Source organism: Pollachius pollachius, assembly GCF_949987615.1.
Source record: "Pollachius pollachius genome assembly, chromosome: 10".
NCBI lineage: Eukaryota > Metazoa > Chordata > Actinopteri > Gadiformes > Gadidae > Pollachius > Pollachius pollachius.
This window is the reverse complement of record NC_136943.1, coordinates 4,976,807-4,997,429: the sequence shown is the minus strand read 5'-3', so window position 1 is coordinate 4,997,429 and position 20,623 is coordinate 4,976,807. Positions and strand designations below refer to the sequence as shown.

At 42.1% G+C, this 20,623-nt stretch overlaps 4 protein-coding genes across 7 annotated transcripts in view; all 4 read left to right on the top strand.

Moving 5' to 3' along the window:
• LOC307081264 (protocadherin gamma-C5-like) overlaps positions 1-20,623 on the top strand; it is a gene marked incomplete at its 5' end in the record, with an annotated part of 103,441 nt that overhangs the window by 6,127 nt on the left and 76,691 nt on the right. The window contains one exon of one of the 4 annotated variants that reach the window (XM_079744370.1): positions 4,022-6,424. The exons of 2 other annotated variants lie outside the window; for them this stretch is intronic. In XM_079744370.1, the coding sequence (XP_079600496.1) occupies positions 4,022-6,424 (2,403 nt within the window). Of the gene's footprint in view, positions 1-4,021; positions 6,425-17,958; positions 20,353-20,623 lie in introns of those variants that run through there. One more of the 4 variants, XM_079744374.1, reaches the window with a different exon arrangement.
• LOC307081287 (protocadherin gamma-A4-like) lies at positions 434-2,903 on the top strand (the record flags this gene model as incomplete). Its single annotated transcript, XM_079744399.1, has 1 exon — positions 434-2,903. Exon 1 carries the CDS (start codon positions 468-470, stop codon positions 2,901-2,903), a length of 2,436 nt encoding a protein of 811 aa, XP_079600525.1. The 5' UTR covers positions 434-467.
• Positions 7,179-12,615, top strand: LOC307081530 (protocadherin gamma-A11-like; the record flags this gene model as incomplete). The annotated part of the gene is made up of 2 exons (XM_079744784.1): positions 7,179-9,528; positions 11,219-12,615. 2 exons carry the CDS (start codon positions 7,179-7,181, stop codon positions 12,613-12,615), a joined length of 3,747 nt encoding a protein of 1,248 aa, XP_079600910.1.
• LOC307081281 (protocadherin gamma-A2-like) lies at positions 14,943-17,342 on the top strand (the record flags this gene model as incomplete). Its single annotated transcript, XM_079744393.1, has 1 exon — positions 14,943-17,342. One exon carries the CDS (start codon positions 14,943-14,945, stop codon positions 17,340-17,342), a length of 2,400 nt encoding a protein of 799 aa, XP_079600519.1.

Genomic DNA, 20,623 nt, shown 5'->3' with positions numbered 1-20,623 from the left:
TGGCTTTGGTTGACAATGAAACAATTTAGCTTTAAACTCAAGGTATCTTTAGGTAGTATCATTATTTAGTAACTGTGTGTGTCGCTTGTTCAAAGCCAATTACTCATTGGCTCTCCTCATTATTTATATAATCTGTTTCATATTATTTTTTTAAAACCATTTAAAACCAGTGTTAAATGTTTTCCGATGCAGGCATACTATTTTACAGAAACAAAACAATATTTCTTATTACTTGGATGTTGTAGTTCTACGTATGAACAGACAGGGCCGCTATTGGCCAGTGCGTGGCCGGTTCTATGAAGACCAGCTACGGTAACTCCCCTCTTGTAATATTATAAAATACGAAGCATCGCATTGAGATCTGCAGACAATACTTCGACGGATTGGATGTAATTTCGTTTTTTCTTGAAGTCGCTTTTCTGAGTTCCACTTTGGGACCTTTACCATTTGGAGTACATTTTGTTCAAATGGATCTGAAAGAACAGCCAGATAAAACAATGCGGGGGCAAGTGGGCCTACTGTTCTTCATCGCGTTGCTTTCATTCAGTACTGCGGCCGGGCAAGTCAGTTACTCTATTCCTGAGGAAATGAAAGTAGGCTCTCTGGTTGGAAATGTAGCTCAAGATATAGGGTTGGAATTAAAAAGGCTGCTATATGGGAAGGCACGGATTCATTCTGCGGACGGCGTAGCGTACATTGAGCTGAATAAAGAAAGAGGAGCGCTTGTCATCAGAGACAGAATAGACCGAGAGGCTCTCTGTGGCGAGAAGACGCCGTGCGCGTTACATTTTCAAATGATATTAGAAAATCCGATGGAGTTGTTTCGTATAGCTGTGGAAATCGTAGACATTAACGACAACGCTCCCAGCTTTGCATCAAACGAGAAACATTTTGAAATCAGTGAGTCTGCAGTCGTTGGATCTAAATTCGTTTTAGTGGAAGCAATTGATTTGGATATTGGTTTAAATGGCCTTCAAAGTTACTCTATTACACCGACAGATAATTTCGTTTTAAAATTAGAAAAACAAATCGATGGAAGTAAAAAGGTAGAAATGATTTTACGGAAGCCTATAGATCGGGAGAATAGCGAACAAATATCGCTGCTGTTGTCTGCCTTCGACGGAGGAGAGCCACAAATGTCAGGGACAATGCAGATACACGTCACTGTGTTGGATGCAAATGATAATTCTCCACACTTCACAAAGCCGGTGTACAAGGCGACCTTAACGGAGAATTCACCGAAAGGAACAAGTGTAATGACAGTAAGCGCATCTGACAAAGACAAAGGCTCTAACGGAGAAATATCATTTGCAATAACCAATAGCAAGCGTCGCTTTTCTGAATTATTCAAGATTGATCAAACAAGCGGGGAGGTTACTCTAGTCGGTAACATAGACTACGAAAAGAATAAACACTATCAGGTAGATATAGAAGCAATAGACAAAGGCGGTCTTTCCGATTCCAGCAAGATCATAGTTGACGTCATTGATGTGAACGACAACAGACCTCTGATCAACGTTCTCTCTAAATCAGAAAATATAATAGAGGACTCTTCTCCAGACACCGTGATCGCCATGCTGAGCGTCAGTGATCCGGATTCTGCAGAGAATGGTGAGGTAGAGTGCAGTATGATAAGTAGCATCCCGTTTAAAATACAGTCTACATTAAATGGGTTTTATAGTCTAGTTACGGACGTGGCGTTGGACCGGGAGGTCGCTTCTCATTATAACGTGAGTGTCACGTGTGCGGATAAGGGCGTGCCCTCGCTATCCAGCAGTATCACTCTCGCACTTCAGATTACGGACGTGAATGATAACCAGCCCCTGTTTGAGAAGACCTCATATGAGGCAAATGTTGCAGAAAACAACCCGCCGGGTATTTCAGTATTGATGATTAAAGCCATTGATGCGGACTGGAACCAAAATGCCCGCGTGTCTTACATACTGGAAGACTCCTCTATTAACGGTGTGCCCGTCTCCTCTTACGTTTCTGTTAGTGCTGACAGTGGAGTCATACATGCAGTCCGCTCTTTTGATTTTGAGCAGATTAAAGATTTTCAGTTCCGTGTTAAAGCTCAAGATGGAGGCTCTCCTCCCCTCAGTAGTAACGTAAGTGTGAAAATACTGATCCAGGACCAGAACGATAACGCCCCTCAGGTTCTGTATCCAGTCCAGACTGGTGGTTCTCTGATGGCTGAAATGGTGCCTCGTTCATCAGATGTGGGCTATCTGGTTACTAAAGTGGTGGCTGTTGATCTGGACTCTGGACAGAATGCCTGGCTTTCCTATAAACTACAGAAAGCCACAGACAGGGCGCTGTTTGAAGTGGGCTTACAGAATGGAGAAATAAGAACTATTCGCCAAGTCACTGATAAAGATGCTGTGAAACAAAGACTGACTGTTATAGTGGAGGACAACGGACAGCCCTCTCGTTCAGCTACAGTCATTGTTAACGTGGCGGTGGCGGACAGCTTCCCTGAAGTGCTCTCGGAGTTCACTGACTTTACACACGACAAGGAGTACAATGACGACCTGACTTTTTACTTAGTCTTGGCTTTGGCTGTAGTTTCCTTTCTCTTCATCACGTGTTTAGTGGTAATCATATCGGTGAAAATCTACAGATGGAGACAGTCTCGTATCCTGTATCATTCCAATCTCCCGGTGATTCCATATTATCCACCACGTTACTCAGACACTTTGGGGACAGGGACTCTCCAGCACGTGTACAATTATGAGGTGTGCAGGACCACTGACTCCAGAAAGAGTGACTGTAAGGTTGGCAACGCTGGTAGTCAGAACGTTCTGATAATGGACCCCAGTTCTACAGGGACCATGCAGCGAATACAGAGTGAAAAGAGCATCCTGGATGAACCAGACTCTCCACTTGAGGTTAGAAAAGTATGATTATGCCTTTTTGTATTCTTCTTATTTTTCTCAAATTACGTTTCTTGAACTTTTTTACCGAATAGAAGTAATTCAGTATTGTGTGGCTTAATGATGCTGACTTTTTTAGGTTTGTTGATTTTATTGGATTAGGTATGCATGTTCCATTTTTCTGAAACAGACAAATAGCTGTGTAAATGTTACATTCTTAAACATATATGTATATTCCAATCGGCTGCAATTTCCAGAATTTATTAGGGGACGAAGAAGGTACTATTTCACTTTGTTATAAAGACAATGAACATTGTGTTTATTGAATTATGTTGAATTGAGCTCAGCTACAGTATACTGGAGATGAATTTTTTAAATCAAAATCCTTCACCGACTGTAACATGCTGTATATGTGAGCGGTTCAGCTGTTAAAGTAGTCTTCTGCAAGACTGTATCCACTGCTCAATCCATAGTACCGACAAAAGCAACATTCCAAAAACACTAATTTGCATACCTCCTTTAACAGAGGCTCTTTTGTTAAAATGCTTAATCTGCGTGGAAGATTTCTGCTTTCTGTCAACTGCATTTCAGCACCATGGCCAGTGGTAACTAGGAGTCTTCACTCTGGCTAACTCATTCCCCTACTCAGACTCTGTCTGTATTCATCATTCTACATTTATCCCAATTTAACTTTACGTTGACATTGAACAAATAGTTAAGTAATGTGTTTTTGTTTCCGCTTGTTAATTATAAGAATATAAAAAAAATGTGTCTTTCAATTCTGGTGTTCCATAATCTTTGGTTTAGAGCTCCGACCAGATTGTGTCTACATAAATATATACGATGGTAAGATTATACATTAATGATGTAGTTTCTCTTGCTGAGCTCAACGGGCCGCTGTTGGCCTGTTTGTGATAGTTATTGAACAAATTTGAAGCAGAACAACCCTATATAACCCTGTCCTTGTAGCAGAAAGACGTTGTCGGCTCTTTCCACGACGCGGCATTCTCTACGCACGGTCAAATTTAGCAGCGATATTTTGTACTGGACCGTTTAACAATTTGTTTTCATTTTGGGGTTCCTTTTAATTCAAAACCAATGGGATTTTAACCGTTATCGAGGACGACGCTCGCGTTGGAGATACAAAAATGTCGGATAGAACAATGAGAGTGCCAGGAGGCCTACTGCTGTTCATCTCCGTCCTCTCTTTTGGTTCGGTTTCTGGTCAGGTTAGTTACTCGATTCCTGAAGAAATGGCGAAAGGATCATTAGTTGGAAATATCGCTCAGGATTTAGGAACAGAGGTAAAGAGACTAAAATCTGGCAATGCCCGCATTTATACAGGAGACAGCACCGAATATATCGAGCTCAGTAAAGAAAAGGGAGTCCTCATTATCAAGGAAAAAATAGACAGAGAGGCGCTTTGTGAAAAGAAAGCCCCGTGTGCTTTACATTTTCAGATTACTCTTGAAAACCCGATGGAATTATTTCAAATTATGGTTGAGATCACAGATATTAATGACAACGCTCCTGTATTTCAGAAGGCTGAAAGACGATTTGAAATAAGCGAATCAGCAGTGGTTGGATCTAAATTCATGTTAGAAAAAGCAATCGACCTGGATATAGGACGTAATGGTCTTCAAAGCTATACATTGAAGCCTAGTGACAATTTCGTTCTTAAATTACATGGTCAAGTCGATGGAAGTAAGAAAGTAGAAATGATTTTACAAAAAACTCTTGACAGAGAGAAACAAGAGGCGATCTCTTTGATTTTAACGGCTGTAGACGGTGGGGAACCACAAATGTCTGGCACAATGCAGATTTATATCACCGTCCTGGATGCCAACGACAACGCTCCGGTTTTTACTCATTCCGTTTACAAGGCAAACCTCAAAGAGAATTCCGTTAAAGGAACCCTTGTAACGAAAGTGAGTGCATCTGATGCAGACAAAGATACCAATGGGGAGGTAACATACGTCATCGGGAATAGCATGGATACCGTGGCAAAGCTTTTCAAGGTAACAGAAGAGGGAGACATTATATTAGATGGGCCCATTGATTATGAAAAGGCAAAACACTATCAGATTGATATAGAGGCCACTGATCGAGGAGGTCTGTCGGATTCAAGTAAAGTGATTGTGGATATAACTGACATAAACGACAATCACCCTATCATTAAAGTAATTTCTAAATCCCAATCAATACCTGAGGACTCCCCTGCAAATACAGTTATAGCTATGCTGAGTGTACACGATCCCGATTCTGAAAGAAATGGCCACGTTGAATGTATTATTAATGAAAATATACCATTTTTGATAAAAAGCCCTTCCGGTAGTTTCTATAGCCTTTTGACAGAAAGCAGCCTGGACAGAGAAAAGGTATCCAATTACAACATCAGTGTGATCTGTTCGGATGAAGGAGTGCCCTCGCTTTCCAGCAGCATTCATCTAACCTTACTTATTTCAGACGTCAATGACAATGCTCCTGTTTTTGAGACGATTGCATATGAGTCCTACATTGTTGAAAACAACACACCAGGCCAATCTATATTCACAATCAAAGCAGAAGACGCAGACTGGAACCAGAACGCTCGTGTCTCTTACATACTGGAGGACTCCTCTTTAAACGGCGTGCCAGTCTCCTCCTATGTGTCTGTTAGTGCTGACAGTGGAGTTATACATGCAGTCCGCTCTTTTGACTATGAGCAGATCAAAGATTTCAAGTTCTGTGTTAAAGCTCAAGACGGAGGCTCTCCTCCCCTCAGTAGTAATGTGAGTGTGAAAATACTGATCTCGGACCACAATGACAACGCCCCTCAGGTTCTGTATCCAGTCCAGACTGGTGGTTCTCTGGTGGCTGAAATGGTGCCTCGTTCAGCAGATGTGGGCTATCTGGTCACAAAAGTGGTGGCTGTTGATGTGGACTCTGGACAGAATGCCTGGCTCTCCTATAAACTACAGAAAGCCACAGACAGGGCACTGTTTGAAGTGGGCTTACAGAATGGAGAAATAAGAACTATCCGCCAAGTCACTGATAAAGATGTTGTGAAACAAAGACTGACTGTTATAGTGGAGGACAACGGACAGCCCTCTCGTTCAGCTACAGTCATTGTTAACGTGGCGGTGGCAGACAGCTTCCCTGAAGTGCTCTCGGAGTTCACTGACTTTACACACGACAAGGAGTACAATGACAACCTGACTTTTTACTTAGTCTTGGCTTTGGCTGTAGTTTCATTTCTCTTCATCACGTGTTTAGTGGTGATCATATCTGTGAAAATCTACAGATGGAGACAGTCTCGTATCCTGTATCATTCCAATCTCCCGGTGATTCCATATTATCCACCACGTAACTCAGACACTTTGGGGACAGGGACTCTCCAGCACGTGTACAATTACGAAGTGTGCAGGACCACTGACTCCAGAAAGAGTGACTGTAAGTTCGGCAACGCTGGTAGTCAGAACGTTCTGATAATGGACCCCAGTTCTACAGGGACCATGCAGCGAATACAGAGTGAAAAGAGCATCCTGGATGAACCAGACTCTCCACTGGAGGTTAGAAATTAACCAATTATTATCTAATTCTTCCCCTGATAATATTCTCTACAGATAATTGTTGTTGATGTTTTCTGAAAAATGTCTCTAACTAACCAGATATCCCGACAGTACTTTGGACACATATCAATTGTCATTTGAAGATTCATGTTTTAATGGGTTTGGTGATAAAGAAACAATTCAGCTTTACACTCAAATATTGTACTCAAGTGCCTTTTAGTACCACTTATTTTGTTCCCTTCTTTACTCAAAACAAAAACATACTTTTAAGGTGTGTTTAACATGTGCGTCAGTGAGTGAGAGAGAGAAGGGTGTGACGCTTGTATACAAAATTGATCATTGGATTTTTATTTATATTTTCTGATTTAAAAAAAATATTGAAATTATTTTTAACCCACTGTTAAACGTTGTCGTATAAAGGTATAATATTTACAAAAGATGTATTGTTTATTGCTTTAATTTTGTAGTTCTACGTATTGAACAGACAGAGCCGCTATTGGCCAGTCTGTGGCCGGTTATATGAAGACCAGCTACGGTAACTCCCCTCTTGTAGTATTATAAAATACGAAGCCTCGTGTTGAGATCTGCAGACAACACATTGACGGATGTACTTGACTCATGTTTTACACCAAAAGGATTCCGGAATGTATTTTTTTTTTTCTTGAAGTCGCTCTTCTGACTTCCACCTCGGGACCTTTACCATTTGGAGAACATTTTTGTTCAAATGGATCTAAAAAAACAGCCGGACAAAACAATGAAGGGGCAAGTGGGCCTTCTGTTCCTCATCGCGTTGCTTTCATTCGGTACTGCGGCCGGGCAAGTCAGTTACTCTATTCCTGAGGAAATGAAAGTAGGCTCTCTGGTTGGAAATGTAGCTCAAGATATAGGGTTGGAATTAAAAAGGCTGGTATCTGGGAAAGCACGCATTCATTCTGCGGACGGCGTAGCGTACATTGAGCTGAATAAAGAAAAAGGAGCGCTCGTCATCAGAGACAGAATAGACCGAGAGGCGCTCTGTGGCGAGACGACGCCGTGCGCATTACATCTTCAACTGATATTAGAAAATCCAATGGAATTGTTTCGTATAGCTGTGGAAATCCTAGACATTAACGACAACGCTCCCAGCTTTGCATCAAACGAGAAAAAATTTGAAATCAGTGAGTCTGCAGTCGTGGGATCTAAATTTGTATTGGATGAAGCCATTGATGCGGACATTGGTTTGAATGGCCTTCAAAGTTACTTGATTACACCGACAGATCATTTTGTGTTAAAATTAGAAAAACAAATCGATGGAAGTAAAACTGTAGAAATGATTTTACAGAGGCCATTAGATCGGGAGAATAGCGAACAGGTATCGCTGTTGATGTCTGCCTTCGACGGAGGAGAGCCACAAATGTCAGGGACAATGCAGATACACGTCACTGTGTTGGATGCAAATGATAATTCTCCACACTTCACAAAGCCGGTGTACAAGGCGACCTTAACGGAGAATTCACCGAAAGGAACAAGTGTAATGACAGTAAGAGCATCTGACAAAGACAAAGGCTCTAACGGAGAAATATCATATGTAATATCCAATAGCAGGCGTCGGCTTTCAGACCTATTTCATATTGATAAATTGAGCGGAGAGGTAACCCTAGTCGGTAATATAGACTACGAAAAGAATAAACACTATCAGGTAGATATACAAGCTGTAGACAAAGGCGGTCTGTACGATTCCAGCAAGATCATTGTTGACGTCATCGATGTGAACGACAACAGACCTCTGATTAACGTTCTCTCTAAATCCGACCATATAATAGAGGACTCTCCTCCAGACACCGTGATCGCCATGCTGAGCGTCAGTGATCCGGATTCTGCAGAGAATGGTGAGGTAGAGTGCAGTATGATCAGTAGCATCCCGTTTAAAATACAGTCTACATTAAAAGGGTTTTATAGTCTAGTTACGGACGTTGCATTGGACCGGGAGGTCGCCTCTCATTATAACGTGAGTGTCACGTGTGCGGATAAGGGCGTGCCCTCGCTCTCCAGCAGTATCACTCTCGCACTTCAGATTACGGACGTCAATGATAACCAGCCCATGTTTGAGAAGAACTCATATGAGGCAAATGTTGTAGAAAACAACCCGCTGGGTATTTCAGTATTGACGATTAAAGCCATTGATTCGGACTGGCACCAAAATGCCCGCGTGTCTTACATACTGGAAGACTCCTCTATTAACGGCGCGCATGTCTCATCTTACGTTTCTGTTAGTGCTGACAGTGGAGTCATACATGCAGTCCGCTCTTTTGACTTCGAGCAGATCAAAGATTTTCACTTCCGTGTTAAAGCTCAAGATGGAGGCTCTCCTCCCCTCAGTAGTAATGTGAGTGTGAAAATACTGATCCAGGACCAGAACGACAACGCCCCTCAGGTTCTGTATCCAGTCCAGACCGGTGGTTCTCTGGTGGCTGAAATGGTGCCTCGTTCAGCAGATGTGGGCTATCTGGTCACTAAAGTGGTGGCTGTTGATGTGGACTCTGGACAGAATGCATGGCTCTCCTATAAACTACAGAAAATCACAGACAGGGCGCTGTTTGAAGTGGGCTTACAGAATGGAGAAATAAGAACTATTCGCCAAGTCACTGATAAAGATGCTGTGAAACAAAGACTGACTGTTATAGTGGAGGACAACGGACAGCCCTCTCGTTCAGCTACAGTCATTGTTAACGTGGCGGTGGCAGACAGCTTCCCTGAAGTGCTCTCGGAGTTCACTGACTTTACACTCGACAAGGAGTACAATGAAAACCTGACTTTTTACTTAGTCTTGGCTTTGGCTGTAGTTTCCTTTTTCTTCATTACGTGTTTAGTGGTGATCATATCAGTGAAAATCTACAGATGGAGACAGTCTCGTATCCTGTATCATTCCAATCTCCCAGTGATTCCATATTATCCACCACGTTACTCAGACACTTTGGGGACAGGGACTCTCCAGCATGTGTACAATTACGAGGTGTCCAGGACCACTGACTCCAGAAAGAGTGACTGTAAGTTCGGCAACGCTGGTTGTCAGAACGTTCTGATGATGGACCCCAGTTCTACAGGGACCATGCAGCGAATACAGAGTGAAAAGAGCATCCTGGATGAACCCGACTCTCCACTTGAGGTTAGAAATCACTGACAGAATGTTCTATTTTGTATTAATCCGTCTTTTCCCTCATGTCTAGCACCAAGGGAAGCTACTGTGTTGACGTTATGAATCGATAGGCTATTTTCAACTTGCTAACTGGTTTCCTTCATTCAGCTGCAATACTTAATCTATTCATGTTTAACATCATCCTAAAATATTTTTCAGTGAAAACAATATTTTTAAGAATTCAATTCTTTGGACCATTTGATTAGTGCAGTTAGCTACATAAATGATTTTGGCAAAAAACATGTCTTAATTTATAACATGAATTATTGGGCCTGTAACCTGCGTCACTCAACTTTTTGTTTGATTTAAATGCATTGTAGTTTTGCCGTTTGGACTCTGAGGGCCGCTATAGACCAGAATGTCCCAGTGAAAGTCCATCTTCTGCAGTACCTCCCACCATATCGGTTTTATTATTTTACCTTCTATGGACGAGGGCATTGCATTTTACAAGGAGACGAAAAAGCGTGAAGCAGGATCGCTCTTTGTTTCTTTCGTTCAACATGTAAGCTGTTGTCGACGTGTTCTGGCTCATTTTTTGTGGAATATCAAAGACTAAAAAGGATCTTTACGTTTTCATTGAGAAAACAACGACACTGGGGAAAGAACAATGGGACGCTACGTCGGATGGCTTCTATTTATCTCGATCTTCTGTCTAAGCTCGGTGCTCGGGCAGGTCAGCTACACCATACCTGAAGAGATGGCGAAAGGCTCTGTAGTCGGTTATATAGCACAGGATTTAGGTTTGGATGTGAAGAGACTGAAGTCAGGTAAAGCCCGTATTTTTACCCGTGACACCATCGAATATGTCGAGCTGAACAGGGAAAGAGGTGTCCTCGTTATCAAAGACAGGATAGACAGAGAGGCCATCTGCGGACAAACGACGCCTTGTGCGCTCCATTTTCAGATCATATTAGAAAACCCAATGGAATTCTACAGTATTAGTATTGAGATTACAGACGTGAATGATAATACCCCATTCTTTCAAAAAAACAACGTGAAATTTAAAATCAGCGAGTCTGCCGTAAATGGAGCTAAATTCATATTAGACATGGCAAATGATCCGGACGTCGGAACAAATGGCTTAAGAACATATATCCTAAAACCGACTGATTTCTTCGTCCTTAAATTACACGGTGAAGCAGGAGACATCAAAAACATAGAAATGGTTTTAGAAAAACCCCTCGATAGAGAACAACATGAACACCTCTCTTTAGTGTTAACGGCAGTCGATGGCGGAGAGCCGCAGATGTCTGGAACAATGCAGATCCTGATCTCGGTTTTAGATGCCAATGATAACGCTCCCGTTTTCACCCAGTCGGTTTACAAAGCGTCTATTAAAGAAAACGCTCCGTTAGGCACCATTGTTACTACGGTTACTGCGACTGATGCAGACGACGGAGAAAATGGTAAAATTACGTACTCAATTTCAAGTATGTCAGGAAACACCTTAGGAATATTTGAAGTCAATGAAGAAAATGGGGCTGTGACATTGAGCGGCAATATTGATTACGAAAAACGTCGAACATTTGAGATAAATATCCGCGCAAGTGATGAGGGAGGCCTGGTCGACTCTTGTAAATTAATTGTAGATGTCATTGATGTGAATGACAACACACCAGACATTCACATTATGTCTAAATCCAATGTGATATCAGAAGACGCCAAACCGAACACAGTCGTAACCATGATCAATATACAAGATGCAGATTCAGGTGAAAATGGCAAAGTGAAATGCTCCATAAACGATGACATTCCTTTTGCATTGCAGTCGACATCTAACAACTTCTTCAGCTTAGTGACGGACAGTGATTTAGACAGAGAGAAGGAGTCTGGTTATAATATAAGTGTGACGTGTTCTGATGAGGGCGTGCCTTCGCTTTCCAGCAGCGTCACAATCGCGCTTCAGATCCTAGACGTCAATGATAACGCGCCTGTCTTTTTAAAAAAATCATACGAAGGATACATCATAGAAAACAACGTACAAGGTGTCTCTATATTCACACTGAACGCGAGTGACGCAGACTGGAACCAGTACGCCCGAGTCTCTTATATATTAGAGGACTCCTCTTTAAACGGCGTGCCCGTCTCCTCTTATGTGTCTGTTAGTGCTGACAGTGGAGTTATACATGCAGTCCGCTCTTTTGACTACGAGCAGATTAAAGATTTTCACTTTCGTGTTAAAGCTCAAGATGGAGGCTCTCCTCCCCTCAGTAGTAACGTGAGTGTGAAAATACTGATCCAGGACCAGAACGACAACGCCCCTCAGGTTCTGTATCCAGTCCAGACTGGTGGTCCTCTGGTGGCTGAAATGGTGCCTCGTTCAGCAGATGTGGGCTATCTGGTCACTAAAGTGGTGGCTGTTGATGTGGACTCTGGACAGAATGCCTGGCTCTCCTATAAACTACAGAAAGCCACAGACAGGGCGCTGTTTGAAGTGGGCTTACAGAATGGAGAAATAAGAACTATCCGCCAAGTCACTGATAAAGATGCTGTGAAACAAAGACTGACTGTTATAGTGGAGGACAACGGACAGCCCTCTCGTTCAGCTACAGTCATTGTTAACGTGGCGGTGGCGGACAGCTTCCCTGAAGTGCTCTCGGAGTTCACTGACTTTACACACGACAAGGATTACAATGACAACCTGACTTTTTACTTAGTCTTGGCTTTGGCTGTGGTTTCCTTTCTCTTCATCACGTGTTTAGTGGTGATCATATCAGTGAAAATCTACAGATGGAGACAGTCTCGTATCCTGTATCATTCCAATCTCCCGGTGATTCCATATTATCCACCACGTTACTCAGACACTTTGGGGACAGGGACTCTCCAGCATGTGTACAATTACGAAGTGTGCAGGACCACTGACTCCCGAAAGAGTGACTGTAAGTTTGGCAACGCTGGTAGTCAGAACGTTCTGATAATGGACCCCAGTTCTACAGGGACCATGCAGCGAATACAGAGTGAAAAGAGCATCCTGGATGAATCAGACTCTCCACTGGAGGTTAGAATTTGCACTTAATTCAAGTTATTGTTGATTGCCAGATATGCATGTGATACTTACATTTGTTATTCTTATCTTCTGAGTATGAAGTGAATCTTCATGGAATATGTGTGACACGTTTAGTCTAATCAGCACACAAATAGTAAATGTGGTGCCTCCACCTATAAGCTTACATATAATACATTTTCTTTTCATATATATATTATTTTAGCCGATTGGGAAAAACAATGATTCACAATAGTGTTTTACTAGATCTAAAATGAATCGCTTTAAACCAGGAAACGCATTGTGATAAGGTTATAATAAAATCAAATCGACAATTCAATAAACTGATTACATACAAACAGGAAAATACACTTAAACAATTTATAAAAGATCCCCAAAAGAAAAGTAAATCGAAATAAATATATAATGAAAGAAACCGGTTACCGACCTCGTGAAAACCAATGTTCTTCCGGACCGCAGAGGGTGGGTGTGTTTCCGGTAGGTGACGTCAGCGGTGAGGAGAGACGCTGTCCATGACTTGTCCAACGGAAAACATCAGATCAAAAACCGAAATCTTCTCCAACAAATTTAGCCTGGGAAAACAATAGGGGAAAAGGTGAAATGGTATAAACATTCTTGACACCTAATGTTTCATCAACGGTGTCTGCGTCTAGCCCAACATGATATATTATAACAGTTCTGGTCGTCGAGTTGATAGCGTTAGCCTAGAGCAGTGGTATTCACTATTTTTTTCAGGAGAGCCGCTCTGACAGGACGACGTCAACAGGAGAGCCATTTTTACCGCAAAGTATCAAAAGCTATAAATCCAGTCATAAATAAGTATGCCTGCTTAATAATATGTCCTCCCTGAAGCAGTGTTTCCCACAGAATTTTGTGAAACTGTGGAGGGAACCTGGTCCTTAGCGGGGTCCGGTGGCATGCTCCCCCTGAAGAAAATTTGGTACCTTTTAACCTGGAATGCATCAATCTGGTGCACTTTGAGAGGAAAATTAAGACTTGTGTGACTGTGTGCTATTTTCTGGAATAATGTGGAGACACTGGGTCACATAACATGGAAGCTATTGAAGAATAAGTTAATAAGAATAAGTCCATCCAAAGAGCACATTCTCTCTTGTTATGCAGGAAAACCACCAATCTGGCAACCCCGCTGTCAGCGTAGAGCCGAGCAAGTTTAAAAATATTTTCTAGACAAGGCTATATTTCCACCTTTTAATGCCGCTGTTGATTTATTTTTTAAATAATTGTTTTTATTGTTTTTTTTTAATATCTGTATTCACTGCATGATCATATCACTGTATATTTTTACCGCCATGCGAGCCGCAAATAGAGGCTTGGCGAGCCGCGCAATGAGTAATGCTGGCCTAGAGTATCAGCCTCCACTAGCTTGGTCACGGTTCCTTCGCAGCACAACTCAAAACAATCATGTCGGAAAGAACAATAAACACGTACGCTCGTTCAGCTAATTTAACGATAGGACTATATCATAACTGAAATATGTATACGAATAATACTTATTTTTATTACTCTTTGATGAAACTCTTCTGTCCTCCAAAATCTTGTTATTATCCTGTGTCCTCGCGCCCCCTCCAGCCCTACTCTTTCCCGGTACATTTGTCTCCCTCGCGCCCATTGTCTGCTTATCTCAGCGTTCGTCGTGATATTCAAATAATGAAAATAACCACGTGACTCGTTTGATTGTTCATTATAAAATAACTATAGCCACCCGGAAATGGCAACAGATATTCAATAATAGTAAACTGTAACGGGTAGGCCTACATGTTAACTAATCGAGCAGTAGTAGGCCTATTTTCAGAACCTTGGAAAGCAGCAGTGTTGAAGAGAGCAATCTTTTGGTTACCAAACAAACACCATTAACGCATCATTGGTAGCTTTGTCATATGTTTTTATTCATTTATTTTAACATTGAAGTGTATTGTTTCATTCATTGACGATTATTGCCGCTATATAATTTTTCAACATATACAATGAGAATGCAAGAATAGTCCATCGTGAAATAAATATGTAGGCTTAATGCCGTAAATTCGCTTAATTTTGTATAGTTTCTGTAGTTTTGTGCTCTGGGCTCTTAGGGCCGCTGTTGGCTAACATGTTTTGTTTTAGTTCAGATGAGAAGCATTTACTCCATTGCACAGACGCACAAAACAAAGCAGCAAATATAGGGAAGGACGACGGACAAGGGAATAACGTCTGCTGGATATTTTCTTGCACGGTTTGAACATTGCCTTTCATTTTGTGACAGAATAACCATTTTTAAATGAGCTGTGGGATAACGGATGGACGCTTTGTTTGACCTTATTTCGGGAATATCAAGGAAAACAATGGCGCAGCAAGTACTGTTCCTCGTCTCTGTCGTCTCCGTTTGTTCGGTGCTCGGGCAGATCAGCTACACCATTCCCGAGGAAATGGCGAAAGGATCTTTAGTGGGAAATATAGCACGGGATCTAGGTTTAGATGTCAAACGACTCGCGTCAGGTAAAGCTCGTGTTTATTCCGGTGATAGCACAGTTTACATCGAACTGAATAAAGAACGGGGAGTCCTCCTTATCAAAGACAGAATAGACAGAGAGGCGCTTTGCAAACAGACGACGCCTTGTTCGTTACATTTCCAAATAATATTAGAAGATCCCATTGAATTTTTTAGCACATCCATCGAGATCACAGACATTAACGATAATGCCCCAACCTTTGAGAAAGCTGAAATGAAATTCAAAATTAGTGAAATTGCAGGCGTTGGATCGAAATTTGTTTTGGAAAGAGCTATGGATCTAGACGTTGGCATTAACGATTTGCAGAATTACATCCTAAAGCCTTCCGATAACTTCGCTCTTAAAATGCATAACCAAGCAGACGGATCGAAAAATGTCGAGATGGTTTTGCAGAAAGCTCTCGATAGGGAAACACAGGAGCATATGTCTCTCGTTTTGACGGCTGTGGACGGCGGACAGCCACAAATGTCCGGAACAATGCAGATTCTCATCACTGTGCTAGATGCTAATGATAATGCTCCCGTCTTTACGCAATCGATATATAAAGCTACTGTGATGGAGAATTCTCCAAAAGGCACCGTAGTGACCACGGTCAGTGCTTCTGATGCAGATCACGGTTTAAATGGAAAGGTAATATATTCAATCACGAACACAATGGACGATGTAAGACGTGTGTTTGAAGTCAATGAAGTAAGCGGCGAGGTGCGGTTATTTGGTAATGTAGACCATGAAAGTGCTCACACGTTCCAAATAAATGTACGTGCAAGTGATGAAGGCGGACTAACAGATTCCAGCAAAGTTATTGTTGATATAGTTGATATGAATGATAATATGCCTGTTATTAATATAATGTCAAAGTCAAATGTTGTATCAGAAGATTCCAAATCCAACACTATTATAACAATAATTAACATTCAGGATCAAGATTCGGGTGACAATGGAAAAGTTAACTGTGCCATTAATGACAACATGCCATTCATTTTGAAGGCGACATCAAATAATTTCTTCAGTTTAATAACAGACAGTGATTTAGACCGAGAGAGAGAATCTGCGTATAACATCAGTGTGACCTGTTCTGATCAGGGAGTACCTTCCCTCACCAGCAGCGTTACTCTCAATCTACAGATCTCAGATGTAAACGATAACGTCCCAGCTTTTGAAAAACCTTCTTATGAGGCATATCTTATAGAGAATAATACACCAGGTCTCTCAATATTCACGGTAAAAGCTAGAGATGCTGACTGGAACCAGAACGCACATGTCTCTTATATACTAGAGGACTCCTCTTTAAACGGCGTGCCTGTCTCCTCTTATGTGTCTGTTAGTGCTGACAGTGGAGTTATACATGCAGTCCGCTCTTTTGACTACGAGCAAATTAAAGACTTTCAGTTCCGTGTTAAAGTACAAGATGGAGGCTCTCCTCCCCTCAGTAGTAACGTGAGTGTGAAAATACTGATCCAGGACCAGAACGACAACGCCCCTCAGGTTCTGTATCCAGTCCAGACTGGTGGTTCTCTGGTGGCTGAAATGGTGCCTCGTTCAGCAGATGTGGGCTATCTGGTCACTAAAGTGGTGGCTGTTGATGTGGACTCTGGACAGAATGCCTGGCTCTCCTATAAACTACAGAAAGCCACAGACAGGGCGCTGTTTGAAGTGGGCTTACAGAATGGAGAAATAAGAACTATCCGCCAAGTCACTGATAAAGATGCTGTGAAACAAAGACTGACTGTTATAGTGGAGGACAACGGACAGCCCTCTCGTTCAGCTACAGTCATTGTTAACGTGGCGGTGGCAGACAGCTTCCCTGAAGTGCTCTCTGAGTTCACTGACTTTACACACGACAAGGAGTACAATGACAACCTGACTTTTTACTTGGTCTTGGCTTTGGCTGTAGTTTCCTTTCTCTTCATCACTTGTTTAGTGGTGATCATATCAGTGAAAATCTACAGATGGAGACAGTCTCGTATCCTGTATCATTCCAATCTCCCGGTGATTCCATATTATCCACCACGTTACTCAGACACTTTGGGGACAGGGACACTCCAGCACGTGTACAATTACGAGGTGTGCAGGACCACTGACTCCAGAAAGAGTGACTGTAAGTTTGGCAATGCTGGTAGTCAGAACGTTCTGATAATGGACCCCAGTTCTACAGGGACCATGCAGCAATTACAGAGTGAGAAGAGCATCCTGGATGAACCAGACTCTCCACTAGAGGTTAGAAATCACTGACAATGTTATTTTTGCATTAATCCGTTTTTCCCTCATATTTAGCACCATGGACAGCTACGTTTTTGACTTGATGAATGAATAGGCTAATTTTAACTTGCTGATGGCTTTCTTCATTCAGCTGTCATACTTTTCAAATTCTGAATTCATGAACATCCCAACTGCATATATTTAAGATTTCATTAAGAACTGAAGCCTTTGTAACATGTGATTAGTGCAGGTTCGTCCACAATTGCTTCTGCCAAAGCAACGTTGTCATTATTAATATCACATTTATTGTCAGCCCATTACCAGGCCAATCTACTTTTTGTTTTTAAGATTTAAACGAACTGTAATTTTGCCGTTTGGGCTCTGAGGGCCGCTATAGACCAGAATGTTCCAGTTAAAGGCCATCTTCTGCAGTACCTCCGACCATACCGGTTTTATTCTTTTCCCGTCTATGGACGAAAGCATTGTTTTTTACAGAGACACGAAAGAGCGTGAAGCAGGATCGCTCCTTGTTTCTTTCGTTCAACATGTAAGCTGTTGTCGACGTGTTTTGGCTGATCATTTGTGGAATATCAAAGACTAAAAGTGATATTTACGTTTTCATCAAGAATACATCGCGACAGGGGAAAGAACAATGGGACGCTACGTCAGATGGCTTCTATTTATCTCGATCTTCTGTCTCAGCTCGGTGCTCGGGCAGGTCAGCTACACCATACCTGAAGAGATGTCGAAAGGCTCTGTAGTCGGTAATATTGCACAGGATATAGGTTTGGATGTGAAGAGACTGAAATCAGGTAAAGCCCGTATTTTTACCCGTGACAGCATCGAATATGTCGAGCTGAACAGGGAAAGAGGAGTCCTCGTTATCAAAGACAGAGTAGACAGAGAGGCCATCTGCGGACAAACGACGCCTTGTGCGCTCCATTTTCAGATCATATTAGAAAACCCGATGGAATTCTACAGTATAAGTATTGAGATTACAGACGTAAATGACAACGCCCCAGTGTTTCAGAAAAGCGATGTTCAATTTAAAATCAGCGAGTCTGCTGTACGTGGGGCTCAATTCATATTAGACAGAGCCATTGATCCTGACGTCGGGACAAATGGCTTAAGAACATATATCCTAAAACCAACCGATAACTTCGCTCTCAAATTAGACAGTCAAGCAGGGGATATTACTAATATCGAAATGGTTTTAGAGAAACCACTCGATAGAGAACAACATGAACACCTCTCTTTAGTGTTAACGGCAGTCGATGGCGGAGAGCCGCAGATGTCTGGAACAATGCAGATCCTTATTTCGGTTTTAGACGCCAATGATAACGCTCCCGTTTTCACCCAGTCGGTTTACAAAGCGTCTATTAAAGAAGGCGCTCCGTTAGGTACAATTGTTACTACGGTTACTGCAACTGATGCTGACGACGGAGATAATGGTAAAATAACGTACTCGGTTTCAAGTATGTTAGATCACACTCTTGGAATATTTGAAGTTAATGAGGAAAATGGGGCCGTGACATTGAGTGGCAATATAGACTACGAAAAAGCTCGAACATTTCAGATAAATATCCGCGCAAGTGATGAGGGAGGGCTGGTTGACTCCTGTAAATTAATTGTAGATGTCATAGATGTGAACGACAACAAACCTGATATTCATATTATGTCTAAATCCAATGTGATATCAGAAGACGCTAAACCTAACACAGTCGTAACCATGATCAATATAGAAGATGCAGATTCAGGTGAAAATGGCAAAGTGAAATGCTCCATAAACGATGACATTCCTTTTGCCTTGAGATCGACATCTAACAACTTCTTCAGCTTAGTGACGGACAGTGATTTAGACAGAGAGAAAGAGTCTGGATATAATATCAGTGTGACGTGTTCTGATGAGGGAGCGCCTTCGCTTTCTAGCAGAGTCACAATCGTGCTTAAGATCCTAGACGTCAATGATAACGCGCCTGTCTTTTTAAAAAAATCATACGAAGGATACGTCGTAGAAAACAACATCCAAGGTGTCTCTATATTCACACTGAACGCAAAAGACGCAGACTGGAACCAGAACGCCCATGTCTCTTATGTTCTAGAGGACTCCTCTTTAAACGGCATTCCGGTCTCCTCTTATGTGTCTGTTAGTGCTGACAGTGGAGTTATACATGCAGTCCGCTCTTTTGACTACGAGCAGATTAAAGATTTTCAGTTTCGTGTTAAAGCTCAAGATGGAGGCTCTCCTCCCCTCAGTAGTAACGTGAGTGTGAATATACTGATCCAGGACCAGAACGACAACGCCCCTCAGGTTCTGTATCCAGTCCAGACTGGTGGTTCTCTGGTGGCTGAAATGGTGCCTCGTTCAGCAGATGTGGGCTATCTGGTCACTAAAGTGGTGGCTGTTGATGTGGACTCTGGACAGAATGCCTGGCTCTCCTATAAACTACAGAAAGCCACAGACAGGGCGCTGTTTGAAGTGGGCTTACAGAATGGAGAAATAAGAACTATTCGCCAAGTCACTGATAAAGATGCTGTGAAACAAAGACTGACTGTTATAGTGGAGGACAACGGACAGCCCTCTCGTTCAGCTACAGTCATTGTTAACGTGGCGGTGGCGGACAGCTTCCCTGAAGTGCTCTCGGAGTTCACTGACTTTACACACGACAAGGAGTACAATGACAACCTGACTTTTTACTTAGTCTTAGCTTTGGCTGTAGTTTCCTTTCTCTTCATCACGTGTTTAGTGGTGATCATATCAGTGAAAATCTACAGATGGAGACAGTCCCGTATCCTGTATCATTCCAATCTCCCGGTGATTCCATATTATCCACCCCGTTACTCAGACACTTTGGGGACAGGGACCCTCCAGCACGTGTACAATTACGAGGTGTGCAGGACCACTGACTCCAGAAAGAGTGACTGTAAGTTCGGCAACGCTGGTAGTCAGAACGTTCTGATAATGGACCCCAGTTCTACAGGGACCATGCAGCGAATACAGAGTGAGAAGAGCATCCTGGATGAACCAGACTCTCCACTAGAGGTTAGAAGTGATACTTATTTAAAGATTTGTTGATTGCCAAATGTACATAATGTTGATACGTTAACTAATCGATCTGTAGTGTTTTCAGGACCTTGGATATCAGCAGTGTTGCATTGAGTTATTTTTTGGTTAACATACAAATTATATTAACTCATCATTGGTGGCTTTGTTAAATGTTTTATTCATTTATTTTAACATTGAAGTGTAATTTTTCATTCACTGCCGATTATTGACACTATTTTATTTTTCAAAGTACACAGCTTTTCTGTAG